At 40.6% G+C, this 23,951-nt stretch overlaps 2 protein-coding genes across 6 annotated transcripts in view; both read right to left on the bottom strand.

Moving 5' to 3' along the window:
• srfb (serum response factor b) overlaps window positions 1-2,664 on the bottom strand; it is a 28,143-nt gene extending 25,479 nt beyond the window's left edge. For all 5 annotated transcript variants that reach the window (XM_089012232.1, XM_089012230.1, XM_089012231.1 and 2 more), the window contains exon 1: window positions 1,580-2,664. In XM_089012232.1, the coding sequence (XP_088868358.1) occupies window positions 1,580-2,230 (651 nt within the window). In that variant the 5' untranslated portion in view covers window positions 2,231-2,664. The remainder of the gene's footprint in view (window positions 1-1,579) is intronic.
• Window positions 2,665-4,082: 1,418 nt separating this feature from the next.
• Window positions 4,083-23,951, bottom strand: part of ptk7b (protein tyrosine kinase 7b) — a 66,123-nt gene continuing 46,254 nt past the window's right edge. The window contains exons 7-21 of the mRNA XM_089012498.1: window positions 21,374-21,504; window positions 18,436-18,702; window positions 18,024-18,160; window positions 16,837-16,972; window positions 15,436-15,555; window positions 14,787-14,936; window positions 14,397-14,544; window positions 13,159-13,286; window positions 11,769-11,969; window positions 10,916-11,077; window positions 10,599-10,831; window positions 10,416-10,496; window positions 8,230-8,381; window positions 7,972-8,150; window positions 4,083-6,651 (exon numbers count right to left, since the gene is read on the bottom strand). Coding sequence (XP_088868624.1) covers window positions 6,491-6,651; window positions 7,972-8,150; window positions 8,230-8,381; window positions 10,416-10,496; window positions 10,599-10,831; window positions 10,916-11,077; window positions 11,769-11,969; window positions 13,159-13,286; window positions 14,397-14,544; window positions 14,787-14,936; window positions 15,436-15,555; window positions 16,837-16,972; window positions 18,024-18,160; window positions 18,436-18,702; window positions 21,374-21,504 — 2,386 coding nt within the window. The 3' untranslated portion in view covers window positions 4,083-6,490. The remainder of the gene's footprint in view (window positions 6,652-7,971; window positions 8,151-8,229; window positions 8,382-10,415; window positions 10,497-10,598; window positions 10,832-10,915; window positions 11,078-11,768; window positions 11,970-13,158; window positions 13,287-14,396; window positions 14,545-14,786; window positions 14,937-15,435; window positions 15,556-16,836; window positions 16,973-18,023; window positions 18,161-18,435; window positions 18,703-21,373; window positions 21,505-23,951) is intronic.

Raw genomic sequence — 23,951 nt, 5'->3', positions numbered from 1 at the left:
AATGCTATTTAAACCAATATTTATGTATTGTATTTTGGACACCGCCCCCATTTCCAGCTTAGATAACTCCAGACCAATATAACTTGGGAATTAACTTTTTTTTCTGATGAAAGAAGAGAGTCTAAGGTTTCTTACGAATAATTGAATGTTTATGTAGTTCTAAAACTCATTATTCTGTGGGTCCTGGAATTCAAGTGACAATGACAAAAACCCTGGCACTGGAGTGGATACATTTTTTTCACATGGTCAACTCGGCAGTGAATGAGTTAATATGAATCTTCAAAGAGGAGACTATTGAGCTCAAAACAAACACTTTCAGACCATATCCGAATATTGAATATCTAGCTTTATCTTTGTGATCTGCACACTTTTAAAAACTCTGTCGACACGGCGTGTCAAATGATGTTCACGTTTGCAAGAGCCTACATAAAGAAACCTCAGTTTCCACGACAACGATAGAAGAGGAGTGGGATGGGCAAAAAAAAAGTGAAATGCAGCAGGAGGCTACCACTGTGTATGTGTAGTCAAGCTAAACAAAAACAACAAAATCAAGAGGATTTTTGTGACAGCTGCACTTGACTCCATGGTAAACTTCTATGTAGTTGAGAGCGGTGGACAATTAAATGTCCGTCGCACACAGCCCATTAAGACATGCACAAGCAGCCTCCGCACTATCTGCATGTCCTCTAGTTTGTGCGTCTATGTATCTGGGGGTTTTGTCAGCTGCTGGCACATAAAGGGCCTGCCGCCACTTTGCCCGCCACATGGCCGCCGCCTGTGAGCAGCGTGCCGCTTCGGTGGCACCTGTGCACCATGGGCTTTTCTGGCAGCCGCTAACTGGCATGAGGTGGTCCGTTGCATTGTTTTATTATCCCATGAAGTCAAAAAGATGCAACAGAAAGGCAACGTTGACAGAAGTTACAGGTGAATTCGAAAGCATCATGTGTGAAGTGACTGTATGTGAATGTGTTTGATAGTTGGGCGTTGCCATGTTCATAAATTGAAGTGTCATTAGCCCTTGTCTAGTTGAAACACAATCTTTGAGATCCACCCACTTACATCATATTAAAAAAAATCCTACTGATCACTTCCTGGTTTTTGGATATTAGGTTAACTCACCTGCTTCACACTTCTGAAGGTCAGAGTTTGAATCTGGATTGTGAGCTTACTGTCTGGAGCTTGCATGTTCTCCAGTGGGCATCTCCTGTGTACTCAGGTTTTCTTATTCATTACAAAAGTGTGCAAGTTATGTTCTTTGAATACTTAAACCGCTTACATTAATTCCTCTCGTGAAATGATGCGTGCATTAATCCAAACTGTTCACAGTGAAACAATAATGTTGCCCTTACAATTGTAATCTGTTTACTTTTATTACCTTTTGCAAGGTCTAAACTAGTCGACAAAAAATCTAAGACTCTCAGCGCAGTGGAGTTCTACTACAAACTCGACCAATACAGGAAAATAATCAATTCAAAAACTGAAGGGTGTCCCTTCGTGCAGGGGTAGCTAATGGCGTATTTGCATATGCCGACTGGGGTGACACTTGAAAACGACCGCAGCATACGATGTTGTGACTCACCTTCTTCATAATGCCAGTCTTCCTCTTGCTAAAAGTAGTATAGCGTCTCAACTTGTTGTCAATAAATTCCATCTTGATCTTGACGCGTCCACGTGTCTTCTTCCCCGGCTTGGCCCCCGCGACGCCCCCGGGGACCAGGCCGTACCCTCCAGGAGCGCCTCCGACCTCCTGGCCCGTGACAGCGGCTTCCGTGTCGGTTCTCTCCCGCTTCACCCCTCTCCTGTTGTCCCCGAGCGAACCCACCGGCTCGTCGTCATCCCCCGAGTCCGAGTCGTTGTCCGAGCCGCTGCACAGAGGCGCACAATCTCTTTCCGTGTCGAACCTGGCTCCGTGAGGCAGCACTACCCCCGCGTTGACAGCCACCATGCCGCCTTGGATAGCGGCCTGAAGCGAGCTAACCCCGGTCCCGTTCCCGGACCTCACACCTCGTGGACCCCCCGGACCGTTTGCCCCCAACATCCCGAGTGCCTCTCTGGTTCCGTGCCGCCCAGCCCCGCTCACGCTCTCCCCGAACCCGACTGAAGCTTGCCCTGCTCGGATCAAGACGGGACGATTCCCGCCACCGACAGAGGCCGAACCTAGCCCGACTGTACCCCTCGATGAAGCTGACGCGTTTCCCTGTGGTGCCGACCCAACCTGGCTCGGTAACATTCTACCGAGTAGCGCGACTGTGTTTGACGCCAGCCCACAAAGCTGGAGCTCGTAAATGACTGACAAAACGCATGCACGGCCGGGTCACAGAATGTAAACAAAGCGGCAGAGTTTGGCGTTTCGACAGAGTCCTGCAAAGAAGGGAAACAAACTTTGAGAAGCGACGCTGCCCACCGGACCCTCGTTAGGCGCCACTGTTCACTTCGCCCTCCTCTAATGTCCAAAAACTCCCAGTACTTTCTCAAAAAGGAAAAGGCGCAAAGCGGCCGCCATGTTGGTCCGCCATAGTAGGTAGTCCATTTTGTGAACTGAAACCAAGGAAAACACGTACTAGCTAGCGACCTAATAATACTCGAATATCCATTAATAGCATAGCGTGCGTCGTTTCGTATTTCTGAATGAGCGACAAATCAATATTTCCGGTCAATGTTTACTCTTGCGCAGTCATATGACAGCAAAGGAACTACTTTCTTCCTTATAAAGAGATACTGTTTCCTTATATGGTGTTGTCGCTCCTTATTTGGTGAGTCACAGTGGCGCCTCCCGATTGGTTGAGGATTATCACAGGCGTGTAGCAATTGGCCTCAGAGATTGTCATTAGCATAAATACCAACACCGTTGCGCTACCGTCAACGTCATACTGGCAGAGGCACCAAAATAAACGTTTAAGTTCTGTAGTAATAATAATACATTTTATTTATAAGCGCCTTTACAGTCACAGTCTACCCACCATTGTTCCGAAGAGTTAAAAAATACTGACGGTTAGTTTAAATGTGTGAATATATATAGTAGAACCAATCAATTTATAAAATGCAACACACACGAATGTAGTATTCAGTGATATTTGCAATTTATAAAAGTTGATATTTTATCGTGGCATTTTATAAAGAGTTTTGCCAATGAGGATGTTTCTCTTTGACTAGTTTTCTGATCAGACAAAGCCCAATAACCCATAACCATAAGTAGCCTCCATGCTAAAGTCAGTAAAATTGATAGACAAAGGCATGCTGTTCAAGCAGATATTCTCTCTTGGATATTCGTAATTAACCCGCAGAAAAACCCGAAGCATTACATCATCGCTGTCGAAAAATAAAAAGTAGGATTTGTTTTTAGGAGGGTAGCACCACTTTTAGTCTCTTGCCAAACCGCATGGCCAAGATTATCCTAAATAAAGTTAAAACATATATCGCCCCCTGGTGGTATATTAAGAAAACGTCAGGTAAGGCTGCTGGAAGGAAGGCAGAAAAATAATGGCTTGTTTTCTCAGCAAACCGTGTGCCATGTCTATATTGTTTTGTATTATTAGGACATTACAGTAAGATTTAATACATTGTAACCCACTAATAGAAGAATGCGTTTTTTCCTTTTGTCACTGACAGCCGTTTACACACAAATGCCTTCAGATTCAGCTTGTAGAGGCTTGTCTGAAATATGAAGACGTAGTTCCCGTCAGAATTGTGCACGAGCACCGGCCAAGAGCTCATTTGTCACTTCACAGACTGCAAAATTTAGAAGAGGGACTCCAATATACTATATTTTGGATACGTTTATGTAGGCTCCAGAGGAGTTAAAGCAGCCATTTTTGTAAAACAGCAAACCCCTTTACTAAATCGGTATAACAAGATTGGAAAAAGGAAACATAAGACAATATAAGACGATAAAATAAAGTAATCTGCTATATTATCTCCTTAACAAACTAGTGACCAGAGACTCAAAAGGAATAAGAAATAAGACAATAAGAAATGCCAATAAGTGTTGTCTGTTTATATGTATATGTAGTGGCCATTGAGTAGAATTACTTCTCTTATATCACTTGCAGGTTGCTAATAATATAACCGATTAAAACAACGAATCGGGTAAAAACACAGTGAACCTTTATTGACAGCAGTCTATATACTTGTGTATATATCCATACATAACGGTGGACTTTTGTTGAAGCCGTTTTTTTAGTCTACACGTGAGTGTCTGCCATTCTTAGAAACTTTACACTAACACACCATGAACAAAAGCATTAAAGTCATGTTAAAAAACATAAAAAAGAAAAAAAGTGAAGCATTTTTCAAGAATCCTTCATTTTCCAGGCACTTATGTATAGGTGAGCAGCAGTCACCATTTTGAACATCTTTTTTTTTTTTTATACTCTGTTAGTATGTTCGCTACTAGGCCAGACGTATACACACACTGTGCTGGATCATGGCAACAAACATATAGCACGAGTATGAACCCAATTTCTCAGAAGTTGGGATGTTGTGTTGAACATAAAGAGAAACAGAATACAATGATTTGCTAATCATGGTCAACCAATATTTACAGTAATTGAATACATTACAATAGCAGGATATGCAACGTTCAAACAGATCAACTTTATGATACTATTATGTTGATAATTATGAAGAAATAGGTTGAAGATGTTTTGCAAATCATTGCATCCTGGTTTGACGTGTTGAATACAACATCCCAACTTGATTGGAATTGAATTTGGACCTCAAGGTTTCCTACTATAAACCAATATAAAACAACAAACACAAAACAGGACCTTCATTATAAATAAACAGGCACCTGCACGGAGACAACATTTTAAGTGAAGTTAGTGCAAGGCCTTTAACGTTATGTACACTGGTCCCACTTTTTGCAACATTGCACACAGAAACAAATGGGCGCAGACTAGTGACTTGATTTCTGCAAAGAAGCACGTCACAAGTTAAAAACATACTTGGAATTGATTTCTGCTATTTGGACACCATCGCAAGTTTACATGTTAGGATGGTGCAACGGTTGGACGCACCTCAAGGTTAAAGGACAACCGACGTCTCCGGACAAGTTGTGTCCATAATTTGTAAAATATCTTCAAATGACTTCTACTGAGCGTATTTTACAAAGATTCCACGGCATATAGCTACATTTTACGTTTTAAGACTCGCGCTGAATATTCCGGAAGTCTTGTTTTTGAGTTGGTGACGAGTCCTTACATTACGTCACTGAAGGAACGCCCCTGACCGAAAAAAGGTCACATTGTAGCAGTCCTTCCATCACGTCAATGCATTTTGCTCTACTTTACTTTCGTGTAGGACCACAAAGTGGCAGAAGAGGGCGACAAAGCTCCATATAAGGAATTAATCAGCCTGTAGAAACGGGCTGATTAATTCCTTACACGGCTTTGTCGCCATTTTCTGCCTTTTTTGAGTGCGACATTTCCCACCCGACGCCTGAAAATGACACGGAATGAATTATTTAATCAATTGCAAACATGTATGCTTTCCTCTTCAGAACTATTTGAATCATATTCATAACTGGATGTGTACCAAGAAAGCATATTCTCTGAATCTGAAGCCAATGTTTTGATTCTCCAGCAATGCAAGACGTCTTGGCGTGACGTCACGAACTGGGGGCGGGACTTTCTGAAAATGCCCAATTCGCAGCTGATTTTTTTGCAGATTTTGGACACTTTAAGTCATTTTTATTGGCATTTGACTAAAAATATCATACTCTGTGTTTTGGGTATTTTAGATGCTATAAAACGTTTTTCTGATGTCATTTAGGAAACAAAAAAGTGACGTCGGTTGTTCTTTAATATAAAAACAAAACACACTCATTAAAATATACAAAATCTCCATTTGGAACAGTCTTACCATTACATTACTTGGGTGAATACTAAAAAAAAAAATCATTGTTAACAGGCTTGTTTGAAAAAAAAAGTAAGCTCATGTTACACCACAAGTGTAATAACAGTTACACACCTTCATGCAAACAATTGTACTGTACAAACTGGAACTTAGTTCACACACCTGCACGCCCGCACACACACGCAACTTTGCACATCCATATGGTTGGAGGTGATGACGAGGGCTTGCTTAGGATACAGGCGTTGCTTCCGAGCCACTTAAAATGGATACTTTGTTTGTCAGATTGAGCTTGGCTGGTTTGCATTCGATCTAGATGTGTCTGTGTGTGAGAGCATGAATCGAGGCATTGAGTTTGTAATAGAATCTCAAGAGTTCACGCAGATGGGAAGTTGGACTGGGTGGGTCATCCATGTGGCGTTTAAGGCAAATTAAATTCACGGCGCTAGCCCCCCCCCCCCCAAGTAGTCATTCAAGAAAAAAAATAAAAAATAAAAATGGGCGTGCATCCACTGAAATGGCAATCTTCCCCACACCTGTTTTCTAAAATGTCTGAAATGCATATTTAAAACTCTTGATCCCTGAAATGTCAGACATTGCTGTCTATTGGTGGGCGTTTCCCCCCTTTTTTTTTGATGTCTCAGACTTTGCTGTCATTGGACGGCTCTCCTAGGCTGTGGACGATGTCACTGAAGGAGGGACGCTCCTTGAGGCTGGGGGCCCAGCAGCTGACCATCAGCTTGTACATTTTGGAAGGGCATCCTTCTGGAGGGGGCAGCTTCAGCTTGCTGCTCTGCAGGCCTGTAAGGGAAAAGGGCCACGTGCAGAGGGTGATGTTTGGATCACATTAGATAATAATAACAATAATAATAATAATACATTTCATTTAAAAGCACCTTTCAAAACTCTCAAGGTAGCTTTTCAGTCACAGGATAAGTTTTTCTGTGGGTGAGCAACCTGGAAGTAACTCTAATAGATAGGAAGCTAGCTAGCTCGCTAATAGATAGCTAGCCAGCCAGACCGCTAACAGAAAGCCAATAGATAGGTAGGTAGCTTGATAGGTAGCTCTACTTCTTCTTTTCCTTTCGGCTTTTCCCTTCAAGGGGTCGCCACAGCAAATCAGTGTCCTCCATCTTTAGAGGTTTGATCCGCATGTTTGTTTTGGCCAAGCTTTTATGTCGGATGCCCTTCCTGACACAACCCTCTGTATTTATCCGGGCTTGGGACCGGCACAAGAAGCTGTCATAATATATCTATATTATCTTCTCTCTCTCTCTCTCTCTCTCTCTCTCTCTCTCTCTCTCTCTCTCTCTCTCTCTCTCTCTCTCTCTCTCTCTCTCTCTCTCTCTCTCTCTCTCTCTCTCTCTCTCTCTCTCTCTCTCTCTCTCTCTCTCTCTCTCTCTCTCTCTCTCTCTCTCTCTCTCTCTATATGCATACATACATATATACATATACATACGTACATATATACATATATATGCATACATACATATATACATATACATACATACATACATATATACATATGCATACATACATATATGCATATGCATACATACATATATATATATATATATATGCATACATATAAATCTCTACATCTCTCTATATATATACATATAAATCTCTATATCTATATATACATATATCTATACACATACAGATATATATCTATATCTCTATATCTCTACATAGCTATATCTCTACATAGCTATATATATACATATATATATATATATATATATATATATATATATATATATATATATATATATATATATATATATATATATATATATATATATATATCCGTATATACGTACGTACGCTCACATACGTACACGCACACACACGTACACGCACACACACGTAAATGAATAATAACATAGATAACGGGTTGAATAGACAATTGCGGGTGTAGAAATATAAATCTCTACATTTTCAATGGAGCTTGTCCCCATTTGGGCCACTTTTAAATATCAGTTATGGAAGATAAGAAATAGATTTACTGAAAGCACAACAAAAAAACAATTACAAATATTTTCCAGGGTAGAGTATGCAGATCGGTCGAAGTCATCGTACAGTTGCACAATGGCACAATTGCACAAAGCCGATACCAACCTTCCAGCACTTCGTTGTCTCCAAGTTTGGTGTACGGCATTTCCCCGTGACTGAACACCTCCCACATGAGCACTCCGAAGGCCCAAACATCAGATTTGGTGGAGAAGTCGTCCTCAAACACAGACTCTGATGGGAGCCAGCGCAGGGGGATCCATGCTTGTCTATAGCGATAGTATTCACTATAAACACACGAAAAAAGCAAGCGCGGTTAGCAGTGAATGACGCCTACATCGGATTCTAGGTAGTAATGTTTTGGACCTTTTGTAAACGTCTTTGCTGAGGCTAAGCGATGACACTTTGACGCGTCGCTGACTGTTGACAAGGCAGTTTCGTGCTGCCAAGTCTTTGTGAACGAAGCGGTGATTGGACAGATGCTCCATCCCGTGAGCTAATTGGGCACAGATGGAAACCTGCGGAGTACAATTGATGACAAAATACTATGAACCAGTAACTGTAAGATTCTAATTACTGACAGTTTATGTGGGGGTGCCATTTTCTATTGAATAGATGACAACTAAATATGTGCCGTCATTAAAAAACTCACTTCCCTTTAAAGGACAACCGACGTCTCCGGACAAGTTGTGTCCATAATTTGTAAAATCACTTGAAATGACTTCTACTGAGCGTATTTTTACAAAGATTCCACCGCATATAGCTATATTTTACTTACTACTTTTACTACTTTACTACTTTACTACTATTTTACTACTTTACTACTTTTAATACTCGCGCTGCATATTCAGGAAGTCTTGTTTTTGAGTTGGTCACGAGTCCGTATGTGACGTCACAAAAGGAACGCCCCTGACTGAGAAAGCGACACACAATGCATTTTGGGTATTTTGTTTGGTTTGAAAACTTCGTGTTGATCCGTGTTGAATGCAAAATAAGAAGGAAAAAACATAACGCGATGGTGAATCGTTGTGTGTTGCACCAAGACTACTATTTGATACTAGCTGACACAAATTCCCAGCAGACAAATCAGCCCATCTCCAACGGAGCTTGGGCGCCATCTTGTGCATTTTCTGGGTGCTACATTGGAGTCCAGACGCCTCAAAATGAGACTACAGGATTTCTTTACTCGATTGCAAACATTTATGCTTACCTCTTCAGAACTATTTGAATCCTATTCATAACTGGATGAGTTACAAGAAAGCATCTTCTCTGAATCTGAAGCCATTGTTTTGATTCTCGAGCAAGGCAAAACGTCTTGGCGTGACGTCACGAACAAGGAGGCGGGACCTTCTGAAACTTCCTGAGGTCATTTTGAAGTAGTTTTGGAACACTTTAAGTCATTTTTATTGGTGTTTTTCATTTGACTAAAAATATCAGCCTGCGTGTTTTGGGTATTTTAGATGTTATAAAACGCTTTTCTGATGTCAGTTAGGAAACAAAAAAGTGGTGTCGGTTGTCCTTTAAATGATGATCATACTTCATCTTCCATTATTTTATGTTTTTGTAAGGTCCGTGTCATTGTCTTATCAGAACCAGTGAGTCATTCATATAATTTTACGGACCTAGTTGTTTATTTTGAATTTTCTTTTTCATTGTGGTGATATTCTATGTTGAATATTACTTTCCTCAACTACCGTACCGTCAAGCAATAATCATATTTAATGTATGTTTACTTCAATTTCATGTTCATTTGTCTGGTTAGATTATGAGCTGAGCTGACCTATTTTTGACATTTTGTTTTGGGTGCAGCTATTGCATTTTTCGATAATTTCATTTTTAACTCATTCCCTGCTAGACGATGTGCAAAAATGTGTCCACTCCTCTGCCAGGGTTTTTGTCATTTTCACTCAAATTTCAGGACCCACAGAATATTGAGTTTTAGGAATACATAAACATTAAATCGTAACATTCAGCGTAAGAAACCTTAGACTCTCTTCTTTCATCAGGAAAAAAAAAAGAGTTAATTCATAAATTACATGGGTCTGGAGTTATATGAGTTTGAAATGAGAACGGCTGTCCAAAATACAATGCAATACATATATATTTGTTTATATAGCGTATTAACAAGAGCTGAAGCTGTAACAAAGCGCAAACGTGGAAAAAAGGGAAATGCTGCCCCCTCATGGAAAGGAAAAACATTGCCAGAGGTCTGACCAGCGCTTTATCGGCATCCAACGCAAAAGAAGAAAAAAAAATAATCAGGGATGGCGCTTCATGTCACCTTTTTCAATTCCGGAATAAATTCAGCAATGGCAGCGAATGACATTTTTTAATGTTTTGGTTATTCGAATATAGATTTTTTTAAATTGCATGTAGTAGTGTTTAATGATGCAAAATACCTACTTTATCCAAACAAAATGAAATATTGACTTTTTGGTCTGCATTTATCTGCCAAGTGTCACTTGTGAGAGGTCGTTTGAAGGACCAAATGTAAGTTTTCCATAAAAATTGGGCTAATCGTTTTAAAAAGTGTGTTTATCCTAAACACTTACTTTGGTCTTGGTGCTAAGAGGCTGAGATTTCACTTTCTCATCTTTGTTTTTGGAAATCCTCAAGAACTGCTTCAAATCTCCCTGGTTTGATAAAAATGAGAATACGTTGAAACAAGTGAAGCAAAAAAAAAAAAAAAAAAAATCCTCCTGGACCATCAACTAGATTCTTTTACATAAGCCTACCAAGTCGTAGTACTCCAGAACCATATAGTGGGGCTCGGCTTCTCTGCACAGACCCAGCAGGCGAACCACGTTGGGGTGGCTGAGCTTGCCGAACATTTCCGCTTCCCTCCGGAAGTCGAGCTGAAGCTGCTCGTCACGAGTCTGGAGGCTCTTCACCAGCACCACCGTTTCGTCCTCCCTCTCCTCAATGCCCTTGGCTTTGGACAGCAGCACCTCCCCAAACTCTCCTTTTCCTGCATGGCACGTCACAGTGTGCTAACCGCCGCAACAGGCTTGGTTTCTTCACTTGATACATCCAGGAAGTGAACTTAAGTTACCTAAGGTAGTGATCGTCTGCAGGTTTGCTCGGGGGAAGTACAGCTTGTCGTTGTTAACGTGGCTGTGGCGTTTCTCGGTTGTTGCCATGGTACCCATATTAGTGAGTGCCACCTCTTCTTGGATCTCAGTGGTGGTGTGGCCATTTTGTTGAACAGCCCCTCCTTGAGAGACACAATACATTATGAGTATGAAAATTTCAAAACGTTTTTGACAATATGGGTGTTCACATGAGTGTAGGTGTGCAAAATGAAAATGTTTGCATTTTAGATATGTATAATGTATGTATAAGTAATAACAGTGGGTGTCTGGCATAAAAGTCCCATAACAAGCATGGACATACATGAGAAAACTAAATCAATTCAATTTCATTCGATTAAAATAGATAAACGTATGTCTTCATAAAATTGTAATTCATTGAGCTTCATCTGCGTATTATTAGAGACGTCATATTTTTCCACTGTAGTTCACCGAATGAACACAAGAGGGCAGCAAACACATTCACTTCTCAAGCCCGAAGAAAATGAAGCTGAAGAAATGCAGGAATTGCCAAAAATCTGAATGCCCGACCGCCCCAAAAATGTACTATGATTTGAAAATGTGAAAGAGTAGCACCTCTATATAATTCCCTGCGGAAATTAAGTTATTTCTACATTAAGATTTCATTTATATATTTGTAAATTTCTCTTTGCGAGACGGATAAAGGCTAATCAAATGTATACAGTGAATTCTAACAAAGATAGCTAAATCTTAGTTTTCCTTTTCCAATGCAATACTTTATACCATTGCATGAGAAGGCCTGGCGTAATAAAACAACAAGACTTCAAAATATGTGTCTCCATCATAGAGGCATACCATTGAGGCACTCCATCTCTGGTTCCTCTCCATCTGGACGCTTGTGCAGCCTTTTGGCGTTGCGCCTCTTTTTGCAGTAGAACATGAGGCCGAGCACCACGATGATGTACGCCACAGCCGCCCCCACAGAAAGGCCGATAGTTTGAATCATCTTGTAGGGTGCTCTGTCCTCATCTTCGTCATGCGTATGGGCCGGTTTGTCTGTGAGGGTGCAGACATCAAAGTGGTACATTAATAATCAGTGACGTGCCTCACCTGTCATCATGGAAATGTCAAATGAAAAAATAAACAGTATATTTATTTAGTGATTTGTACTTTAAAGGACAACCGACGTCTCCGGACAAGTTGTGTCCATAATTTGTAAAATGGCTTCAAATGACTTCTACTGAGCGTATTTTAATAAGATTCCACCACATATAGCTATATTTTATGTTTTAAGACTCGCGCTGAATATTCCGGAAGTCTTCTTTTTGAGTTGGTGACGAGTCCGTACGTGACGTCACTGAAGGATCGCTCCTGACCGAAAAAAAGACACATTGTAGCAGTCGTTCCGTCATGTCAATGTATTTTGCTGTACTTGTTTGGTCTGAAAACCTCGTGTTGCACCCAAAAGCCGCCAGAAGAGGGTGTCCAAGCTCCATATAAGGAATTTATCAGCCTGTGGAAACGGAGGTGGCCACAGGAGGTTGCCATTTCGTGCCTCTTTTTTTGTGTGAGAGATTTTCCCCCAATGTTGCCTCAAAATGGCAGAAATAAATTCTCTAATCGATTGCAAACATGTATGCTTTCCTTTTCAGAACTATTTGAATCATATTCATAACTGGAGGTGTAACAAGAAAGCATACTCTCCGAATCTGAAGCCATTGTTTTGATTCTCCAGAAATGCAAGACATCTTGGCGTGACGTCACGAACTGGGGGCGGGACTTTCTGAAAATGCCCAATTCGCAGCTCAATTTTTTAGCAGATTTTGGACACTTTAAGTCGATTGGTGTTTTGCATTTAAATACAAATATCATACTGCGTGTTTTGGGCATTTTAGCTACTATAAAACGTTTTTCTGATATCAGTTAAAAACCAAAAAAGTGACGTCGGTTGTCCTTTAAGAATCTATACCGGGAATATTTATCTTATATGGTAGAAATTGGAAGTGTGACTATATTTGCAGTTCTCTAACAGACAGAATGAAAGGGAGACTATTTTGCAACTTCAGACAAAATAGAAGAGACAAAACAGTATTACATCTATCTGCCTAGTTCCACCCCACCAGAGACAGCTGTCATGGAATACAAGTAGCCATGATGTTTAACCTGCCAAGGTGATTAGCAGGAGGAGTGGGAAGGCATATTGAGTTGCGCCTTGTGCGTATGTGTGTGCATACACGGAACTGACCTACAACATAAAGCTGAGCCACACGGTCTTTGATGCTGCAGCTGTTTCCAGCCACACAAGTATATCTGCCAGTGTCATCTGTTGTGACGTCTGCAATCACAAGGGAACCATTGGGCATCTTTTGGATCCTGAGGGACAGAATGACAATTTTAAGGAAACAATATTTTGTGTTATTGTAAAGCATCTTGTTAGCCATGCAAAAAAGTGACTAGCCACTCATTTTGTTGCATGCACTAGCTCAGCCCCATCACTGTGGTCATGAAAGCTGTTATCAGCATTTGCAAGAGGATAAGTGTCCCTCAAGATCATGTTATTTGAGCAACAACTTACGGAATGGTCGTAACTACAAACACTCCCCTACTTACAAACACCCGAGTTACGAACAATGGTACATATGAACAGTTTTGTAGTAACATATGTAGTGTTCGCTCCAGTTGTACATGTACATATCTTTATCGAGCATATATTTTATTAAATGTTTATTTTTCAGTACAAACCAATACAGGTTACTTATAAAAGCCTTAAACATATTTATAAAAACCTTAAAGATACTTATGTAAAGGGCTATAGGCCTTAAACATACATTCCATACAAAATATAGCACTGAAGACACTTATGTTCTAATTTCTCTAATGAACACAATTTAAATGTTTTTTTTTTTATTCGACATGCAAGGCAACTTCTCTCGATTTTTTTTGTGCTGATTCCAACCCTCATTGTTTTTCTTGCACCCGTTTTTTAGTACAACAACCACAATAATAAGACGAAGAATAATATTAACTCATTCACTGCCAGACGATGTGCATAAATGTGTCCACTGCAGTGCCAGGGTTTTTATCATGTTTACTCAAATTGCAGGACCAACAGAATATTGAATTTTAGGACTACATAAACATTCAATGCAGTGTAAGAATCCTTACTCTGTTCTTTCATTAGAAAAAAAAAACATTTATGCCGATTTTATTTGGCTCTAGAGTTGTCTGCAATGGAAATCGGGGTGGGTGCCTCCTCGTGGGAGGGAAAAACATTGCCAGAGGTCTGACCGCAGCTTGATTCGCACCCCCACACGAGCAAATTCGGGATTGGCGCTCCATGTCATGCTAAATTCAAGAATGGCAGTGAATGAGTTAAGAAAAACAAGAACATAATACATTTAATCTGAAGGCCCAATCATTACCCATCATGATTTTTTTTTTAAAGATGCAGAGGTGAAAGTAGCCGTACTATTTTGAAGTTACCTTCGATTCTTACTGATGTCCAGCGTCTTGTCTTTCACCATCCAGTGGATATGAGGCTCAGGGTTTCCGCTGGCCTGGCAGTGCAGTATTGCCGTGTGGCCCTGGTACACCGTCGTATTCTCAGGCTCCACTTTAAAGCGAATGTACACTAACAGTGCACAAGAAAAGTGACGGAGGAGCACACACACATAACATTATCTTAAGTTACTCTTTGGTCTCATGCGGGCACAAACTAAAAAGGCTGTGGCATCTGCGGTTGCTCACAGTCACACTCTGGTGGCCAAATGTAATTCATTATTAGGCTGTAAAAAGACCACCAAGAGCCAGTAAATGTTACCACTAACTCAGAACGACCAATGAAAGCTCCCTGCGTGCACAATTATGATTTACCTGCCACTGTGAGGGACACCAAAGCTCTGATCTCCCCCTGAAGGCTGTTGGAGGCGATGCAGGTGTAATTGCCCGCGTCACTGCGGGTCACTTTGGAAAAGTGAAGCTGGCCGTTTTTCTGGTCCACGTGGGGTGGAAGGTCTCCTCCGTCTGCAGGGACATCGGAAGACGAGGGATATTAGAATCAAATGAATTTGTCTTCATATTGCCTCATACTGCAGGTGCATTGCAAACAATTGATGATGATCATTAGGTCAGAGCACTTCAGGCATCATTCAAATTGCTTGATTTATATTGACTTAAAAGCATCTTCTTGTACAGAAGAAGACAGAGGACATTGAGAAAAGCATAAAAAAGATCACGTGACTGGAAAGTGTCCTTGGGAGTTTTGAAAGGCACTTAAAAATGAAATGTATTATTATTATTATTAAATAGGCACAGGGTAGTTTGTAATTCCTTGCTTGAAAGGTTCGAGTGCATTAATGTGCGTATGAGAGCTGCAGTACATTTAGTTACATTTACTGTGAGTTTGTTGAGTGATAGTGAACTGGGACAAAATGAATAAATTGTATTTATTATCAACACTTTCTTTTCTTCAGATGATTTTTTTATTTTGACACAAGTTGGGTAATGAGATGTACGAGCACACCTGCTTTAGTCCAACGGATGGTGGGAGTTTCTCTGCCTTTCGCTGAGCATTGGATGGTGATCTCGTTATCCAACTCCAGGCACTGGGAGGGTTGTGGCGTTGGGGTAAACTTGAGCTTTTCTGAAACGAGTCAATATATGCACAGAAAAATATACGGCAGTCGTGAGTTAACTGTTGAGAACAGTAGTTACCACTTCAAATGCGACATATTCAAATGAAATGCTTTAAAAACAAATGCTCAGTGCTTTATGTACTTTGAAAATACACCTTAACTATTAAAGGACAACCGACATCACTTTTTTGTGTCCTAACTGACATCAGAAAAACGTTTTATAGCATCTAAAATACCCAAAACACGCAGGCTGATATTTTTAGTCAAATGCAAAACACCAATAAAAATGACTTAAAGTGTCCAAAATTTGCAAAAAATTGAGCTGCAAATTGGGCATTTTCAGAAAGTCCAACCCCCAGTTCGTGACATCACCCCAAGACGTCTTGCCCTGCTGGAGTATCAAAACAATGGCTTCAGATTCGGAGAATATGCTTTCTTGTTACACATCCAGTTATGAATATGATTCAAATAGTTCTGAAGAGGAAAGCATACATGTTTGCAATCGATTAAAGAAGGTCTTCATGGTCATTTTGACAGAAGATTGAGGTGTAGTGTCACAGAAAATGCAGAAGATGGCGGCAGAGCTCAGTTGGAAATAGTTTTATTCTTCACCTTGGAATTTTTGTCAACGAATATCAAAGAGTTGTCTCGGTGTAACATACAATGATTCACCATTGCGTTATTTATGTGTTTTCCTTCTAATTTCGCCATCAACACGAAGTTTTCAGACCAAACAAAGTATCTCAAAATGCATTGAGGTGGTCCTTTCTCGGTGAGGGGCGTTCCTTCAGTGACGTAGGGTGAGGACTCGTCACCAACTCAAAAACAAGACTTCCGGAATATTCAGCGCGAGTCTTAAAACGTAAAATATAGCTATATGTAAAATACGCTCGGTAGAAGTCATTTGAAGCGATTTTATAAATTATGGACACAACTTGTCCGGAGATGTCGGTTGTCCTTTAAAGCACACGAGAGAATCTAAAAAGTATTAGAGATAAGCATCTTATAAACAGAAAAAGCGCCCAGACATAACAATGACGCATCAGATCATCCGCACAAGCATTGATCTTCGAGGAAATAAAAATATTAAAATGGATGTCAGACTCAAGCTGCTGTACATGAGTCACATTCAACACCTCCATGGGTGTCTTCCAGCTCTTCCTATTTTAAGAAGCACAGACCCAAAGGCAACACCACATTTGTTTTAGATTTTGTCTGAGCACTATATCACTGATCTTTTTTGGAATGACTCCAAACATACTTGGATAAAATGAATCTTGCAGTCTTACCGAGCACGGTGACTCTGGCCTGGCCAGATAGTCGACCACCCACGGTTTTAGTCTCGCAGCCGTACATCTGTCCGTCGTATACCTCAACGCTGTTGATTCTCAGTGTGCCGTTCGGGAACAGTTTAAAACGGGAGTCCTGGCAAGAAATGCTCACGATAAGCCCAGTTAAATTGTCATGACATGTGTACAACATTATGAAAAAAACGAGTTCTCCTTTTTGTGCGTGTATTTACGATCTTTGTTTATCTGAATGACAGGAAGAAAAGGAGCAGAGTAACAAGCCGTGGCGGGCCGTATATTTCATCGCTAGGCCTTCAGTAGTGCTACGTCTGAATCAATCCAGACTGAAAAAAGTGTGGCGTGATTAAGTCCACTAGAGGCTACCATTAGCTTGGAAATAACTGACCAATTTTTTCTTAAAAGGTCCTTGAAAATGGCTTTAAAAGTAAATCTCCAACCAAATCCATTTCTTCTCTTCCTTCAGCCATTGTGGGTTGACAAAACTGATATTCAACACAATATATTTGCTTATGCGGCTCGCTGTCGATACAGTGTGCTAGCTTTGGCCAGTATGCTCTTGTTACTAGCGGGTTGTGATCAGAGACGATGATTGATTAGTCACTAGCCAATCATCGTTTGTGAAAACTCTGACCAGTGGCTTCAAGTAGGCGTTGTACCCTTTTGGGTTGCTAACTCAAAATCTGATTGGTTATAGCAACTGTTTCATCACCATTGATTTTTATCCTCCAGAGCAGACAGAACTGATTGTGAAGGCGTCCAGGTTGATTTCTGACCTTGGTAACAAATGATTGTTGAAATGTGATTGGTTAAATGCTTAAATACGAAAACACACATTTGGAAGCAGCGCAACAGGGGAAAGGTAATGTAAGGAAGCTGAAAGACAATTCAGAATAATTTAATAAGAATTCATGGACAAAATATAATCCACATCAGTCTGTGATCAAGATATTTTTAGGCCAGCAGATAAGGCCTTGTAGGGTTTGGCGGCCGCCACTGGTAACAATTAATAAGGTACGCAATTTAACGTTTAACAACCATGTTGCGATATACATCAACATAGATCAAAGAGGAAGTCAAACATCTATCCTGCATATGTCCACATATCTCCAAAGCCTCAAAAGGAGCCATCACACAGACCACTTTGGAATGCGACCAAGACAACTGACCTCTGCTGTGATCATGATGTTGTTGCGAAGCCATGTGACCTCAGGTTCAGGAGTTGCTTTGGCGTGACAGTGCAGATAACCCGGTTTACCTTCTTCCAAACGACTATCTTGGGGCCTTGTTACCCACACTGGGGCGGCTGCAGGAGAAAATATGCGTATATCATTTTAAAGTCCTTTTCAAACATGCAGTGTAATTGTAACAGCCAAGTAATCAACTGCATGACAGGCGGAACCATTGTGCAGATAACTTAGCTTGACTTACTGACACTAATTATCAACAATTAAAGGAAAATAATAAAGTGTTTTCCCATTTTTTATTTCCTTGACTACGTGACTCTTATTTCTTAAAAAAAGAAATTTTTGAAACAGTTAAGAATAATGTGTTATATATTTGAAGTTGCTTTGGACTCACTGGCCACAGTGAATGTCACTTCTTGAGTCCTGCGGCCTGCCTTGTTTTGAGCTATGCAGGTGTAGACACCAGAATCGCCCGCCTCCGTTGGACTGAACACCAGATCCGAGCCATCCTGGTACACTCGTCCCTCTGTGGGCACCCGCTGACCTTCCCTCTCCCACCAGACTTCGGGCCGGGGTCGTCCCCGTGGGGGGTTACAAGGAACCCGCTGCAGGGTGTCCGCTGTGAAAACCTTTGACATCTTGGGCATCATGTCATCAATCTCTGTGGTGTGGAAAAAAACAGGGGATGGAAACATAACTGTGAAATGATAGAAAATGTAATTGCAAACTGACTTTTGATTCAATTTTGAATACCGTACAATAGGAGTGTCAAAGTCATTTTTTGACGCGGGCCACATTCTAGTGCCGGTTTCCTCCTGAGGGACGTTATGAATTTGGGGAAGCCATAGGAATGTTACGCCCCTCCCATATACGATATATAGAACGGACAACAAATTGATGAATACCTAGTTTTCAAATCTGAAGTCAAGAATAATAACTGTTATTGTGGTTTACATGGGTCAATTGGAAATTTTTGTTCGCAATTTAGAACGCTTCATGAAGTTCGATTTGCTTTCGTGGGCCGAATAAAATGAAGTGGTGGGCCAGATTTGGCCCCCGGGCCTTGACTTTGACACCTGTGCCAACAATGAGATTTTGCTTACAGATCTGTTGACAGGTTGGCGGCATTATAAAATCAAACTCAATTTTCTCCCCCAGCATTACGGGAACAAAATTAACAGTAGCAGACTGACAATATACGGTTGATTGTTTTAAGTAAGGGAATTAAATTAACAGGGGTCTTTGTTTGGTGAGCCATACCAAAATTTGGCAGCAGCTATACAATCAATGGCGTGTAATCTGCTACAAAGACGCACAAAACCTTGCGAAACCATATGATACGTTATGGGGTAGGATAATTATAACAGACATTAAAACTTTATTGGCCAAGGAGACTAAAATCGGTCACCGCCTCCAAAGGTTTCCAGTCAATGATCAGAATCAGGTAAATATGAACAGAGGGAAAAGGCACATATTTCAGCAGATGAAAGAAAGGCTGAACTGGGAAAGAAGTAGGGGGACAGGAGGGTGGTGAAATGAAGGAGGTGGAAGTGGAACTATGATGGAGAGACTGTTTAAACTTGTCACCAAATAATGACTTCTATTGTGACACAAGCCCCTTTAATTCCTGTAGGGATTACCATCAGATTAAGTGAATTAAGGTATTTAAATGGAGCTGCGGTTCACTGGGCTAAAACTGTAGATGCAGTCGGATTTCATTTAACACCCCCCCCCCCCCCCCCAAAAAAAAAGAGGTTTGGAGGAGGGAAAAAAAAACCCTCGGGATTGTTAAAAGAAAGAAATTCCTGTCTTCAGCAGGTTCAAAATGTTTGACTTGCATGCACTTGCAGGACAGTCGGATTAATCCACAGTTTGGCCCGACTTTAAACTGCAACAGTCATGTACTTTTTGGTGAACCATTCAGAGCGCAACAGACACTATTATGGGTGACATCATATAATAGGTGTCATGTGTCTCGACCATGTTTTACTTTCATCTCAGCAGGGTTGAGTCATGCAGTTTTTGTTTGCCGTAGGTACATTATACAATGTCATTTCTTGGGTTGTCTCGATCTGACCACATGATCGGAAATCTGGGGCGATCACATGATATTTGGCTGATCGGTATCGGATGAAAAAGATTGGATTTGTCCTGTTTTTTTATGTCGTGTAAAGGTATCTTCCTGGGATATTTTTCTTCTGTGGAAAAAAAGATAATTGAGATGAATTTGATCGTTCTTCCTCAACACACTGTATTGCCAATTGGAATGTGAATCAGTATCGGCAGCTATTCCAAATCGACTCACATGGACTCATTAAAAGCAACGGTGATATACTTTATTATCCCAAATAATGGTACTCATCATCCAGATTTGTAATCCCAAAGAGACATTCTATTAACTCATTCACTGCCAGACTATGTGCAAAAATGTGTCTACTCCAGTGCCAGGGTTTTAGTCATCTTCACTCAAATTTTAGGACCTATAAAATATTGAGTTTTAGGACTATATAAATATTTAATGCAGTATAAGAATCCTTAGGCTATCTCCTTTAATCAAAAAAAAATAGTTAATGCCTAAATTATATAGGTCTGGACTTATCTGATCCTGAAATGGGGGCGGCTGTACAAAAGGCAAATGACGTACCCTCGTGGAAGGGTAAAAGCACTGCCAGGGTCTGACCAGCTCTTTATCGACACCCCCCCCCCCCCGCAAGAAAAAACAAAACCCGAACAAATTCGGGAATGGGGCTCTACGTCATATTTTTAATTCCCAAATAAATTCGGGAATGGCAGTGAACGAGTTAAAAATTAATGACTAAGGCAAAGCGATTTATACATCACAAGAATAATATAAATAGGTTTCTCTATATCCAAAAATACATATATCAATTGATAATGCACACTTACTACTATTTTGAGTAGATGATGTAGCCCACCAGGCTAATAAAATGATTATCTGAATGCTGTAAATGTAAAATCTCATAAGGGAATTCCATCTGTTATTCTATATTGACTTGCATGTGATGTTGTAATCAGCTCAATAGGCAAAACACACAAAGAGAAAGAAGTGAGGTGTTGCATTATCTTCAGGGTGAGGAGGATATATAGCCGAGCCAGATATTGATAAGCAAATGTGATTATCTGCTGAGATATGGCTCTGTGAAAGAGCCAACAGAAGGCAGAGCGATAATGTACATAACATAAATGATATCACACACTCAGATAAAACAACGGTTTTTGGTGCTTATCTCCAAGCGGTTTAACTGCTGCAAATATGGATGTGAATGGGTATGTGTGTGTGCACACACACACACACACACACACACGAGTACCTGCTATGAGTAGGGAAGCCTCATGTGTGACTTGGGAGCCGCTAACACCGCGGCCAACACACTTGTACAAGCCTGTGTTCCTGGGTTTCACCTGGGTGATGAGCAGTGAACCGTTGGACAGCAGGAATACACTGGAGAGAAAATAAACAACACCGCTCAATCATTTTTCATGCAACCAGTGCATCAGTAGCCCAATCGTGTAAAGGGTACCAAGGAGTTTTTCAGAATCATATTGATCCAGGGAAACCAAGTTAGTTGTAATGAACTCATTCACAAATTTATTCGAGAATTGAAAATAACACGTAGACCGCCATTCCCGAATGTGTTCGGGTTTAGTTTTTTTCTTGTTTGGGTGCTGGTAAAGCGCTGGCCATGGCCTGCCCTCCGTTCCACAAGGGGGCAGCATTTCCCCTTTTCCCATGTTAGCATTCTGTTCCAGCTTCAGCTGTTGTTAAAGTGCTATATAAACCAATACTGTCTGTATGCACATTTATTGCATTGGATTTTGGACAGCTGCCGTCATTTCGAGCTAATGTAACTCCAGAGCCATATAATTTAGGAATTACAGTGATACCTCAGCTCACGAACTTAATTGGTTCCCAGAAAGTGTGTAAGGCGAAAGGTTTGTCTGCCAAACATTTATTTCCCATAAGAAACCATTAAAATTAGAAAAATCCGTTCCCAGGTCCCCATAAAACATAATTTTCTACGAAATAAGCCTTAAAACTACAGAAAATATACCTTATTTTATGTATAATAAATGTGCTATTGCATTGTAATTAAAGAAATAAACTGTACTATATAATAAAGTCATTTTATTTACTTTTGTGATGGTCGATGTAGTTGCCTCTTGATGTTGCCGTGCTTTCTCGGCGATAATGCCCTCACTCACACTGTCTCGTGCTAGCAGCTTTTTGTTAATCCAAATCAACAGAAGTTTTTCAACCTCTTCTATTGCCTGAGACCGTTACTTCGACAACACAGAAACACCCTTAGCCACACGTAGCAATGGTCGACTTAGCGTACTGGTACGCTAAGTCACACAAACGCACGCCTTGTTGGTGTTTTTCGATGATCTCCTTCTTCTGCTCGACCGTAATTTTCTTTTGTGTCCTCTTTGGTTTAACACGAGCCTGTGGTGGGGTCTTTTTCAGTCCAATAGAGAGTCTAAGTTTTCCTATGCTGCATTGAATGTTTATGGAGTCCTAAAACTCAATATTCTGTGGGTCCTGGAATTCGAGTGACAATGACAAACATCCTGGCACTGCAGTGGACACATTTTTGCATGTCTGGCAGTGAATGAGTTAAGGCAAATAAAGTACCTTGACGCTGCACACAAACAAGTGTCCGACCTCACAAGTTATTTTTAAAATGTCTTGTGACAGCGGAGCCCCATCTTAATGGCTCAAGTTGACCTCCTGCAGGCTAAACAGTCATTCATTGGCAGTGACGGACAGGGTGAGAATTAATTACAGGCTGTCCACATCTGGGGTGGCTAAGTGAGGGAGTGGCAGCAACACACTGCAATGTCGGTTTCATTTCATCTCGGTTCAAAAAAGTAGGATGAAAGCATGCTTTGTGATGGCTGTCTTCTTACCAAGTAGAAGTGTGCTTTCACTGGAGAAAATATGAAATACTGTATATCTCCAAAGACAGCAGTTGTCATAGCAACATCTAATTTATATTTTATTTATCTGTCTCCGGGGAAAATGTTTCCATAACTGCAAAATTGTCTTGTGGCCATATTGTTGATGACATTATATATTTTTTTATGTACACAAAGCAAGACTGGGATGAACTGATGACACAGGACTGTAATCTTCTGCCCTAATCAATAAATATTGTATCAGCGACTTGAAGAATTTACTTTTAACTGTTTGCTGGGCTGCAAAGTATTTTTTATTTATTTAGATTCTGAGTCGGGTGGCTTCGAAACTGAAATTTTACAGCCGAAAAGAGGAACATGTAGCGCACATAGAACAAAAACGTACAAAGTAAACGTACACCTTTCATGTTCACTGCATTATGATAAATGAGCACAAGTGCAGAGCACAAGCGTGTTTAACTCATTCACTGCCAGACACTGCAAAAACGTGTACACTCCAGTGCCAGGGTTTTTGTCATTGTCACTCAAATTCCAGGAGCCACGGAATATTGAGTTTTAGGAATACATAAACATTCAATGCAACGTAAGAAACCTTGGACTCTCTTCTTTCATCAGAAAAAAAAGTTTATTCTTAAATTATAAACGGTCTGGAGTGATATGAGCTCGAAATGAGGGTGGCTCATATACAATACAATACAATGAAATACATACATATTAGTTTAGAGAGCGCTTTAACAACAAGCTGAAGACAGAACAAAGCGCTAACATGGAAAAAAGGGAAATGCTGCCCCCTAGTGGAAAGGGGAAAAACATTGCCAGAGGCCATTGCCAGCACATTATCAGGCACCCAAACAAGAAAACAAAAAAAAAAAAAAAAAAAATTCAGGAATGGCACTCTACGTCATATTTTCAATTCCCGAATAAATTCGCGAATGGCAGTGAATTAGTTAAGAACAGTAAATAAAAATAATA

Source organism: Hippocampus bargibanti, linkage group LG13 (genome assembly GCF_051943395.1).
Source record: "Hippocampus bargibanti isolate YZ-2025 linkage group LG13, ASM5194339v1, whole genome shotgun sequence".
Taxonomy (NCBI): Eukaryota; Metazoa; Chordata; class Actinopteri; order Syngnathiformes; family Syngnathidae; genus Hippocampus; species Hippocampus bargibanti.
Note: the sequence above shows the minus strand (reverse complement) of the source record. Positions and strands in the feature narration are given on the sequence as shown.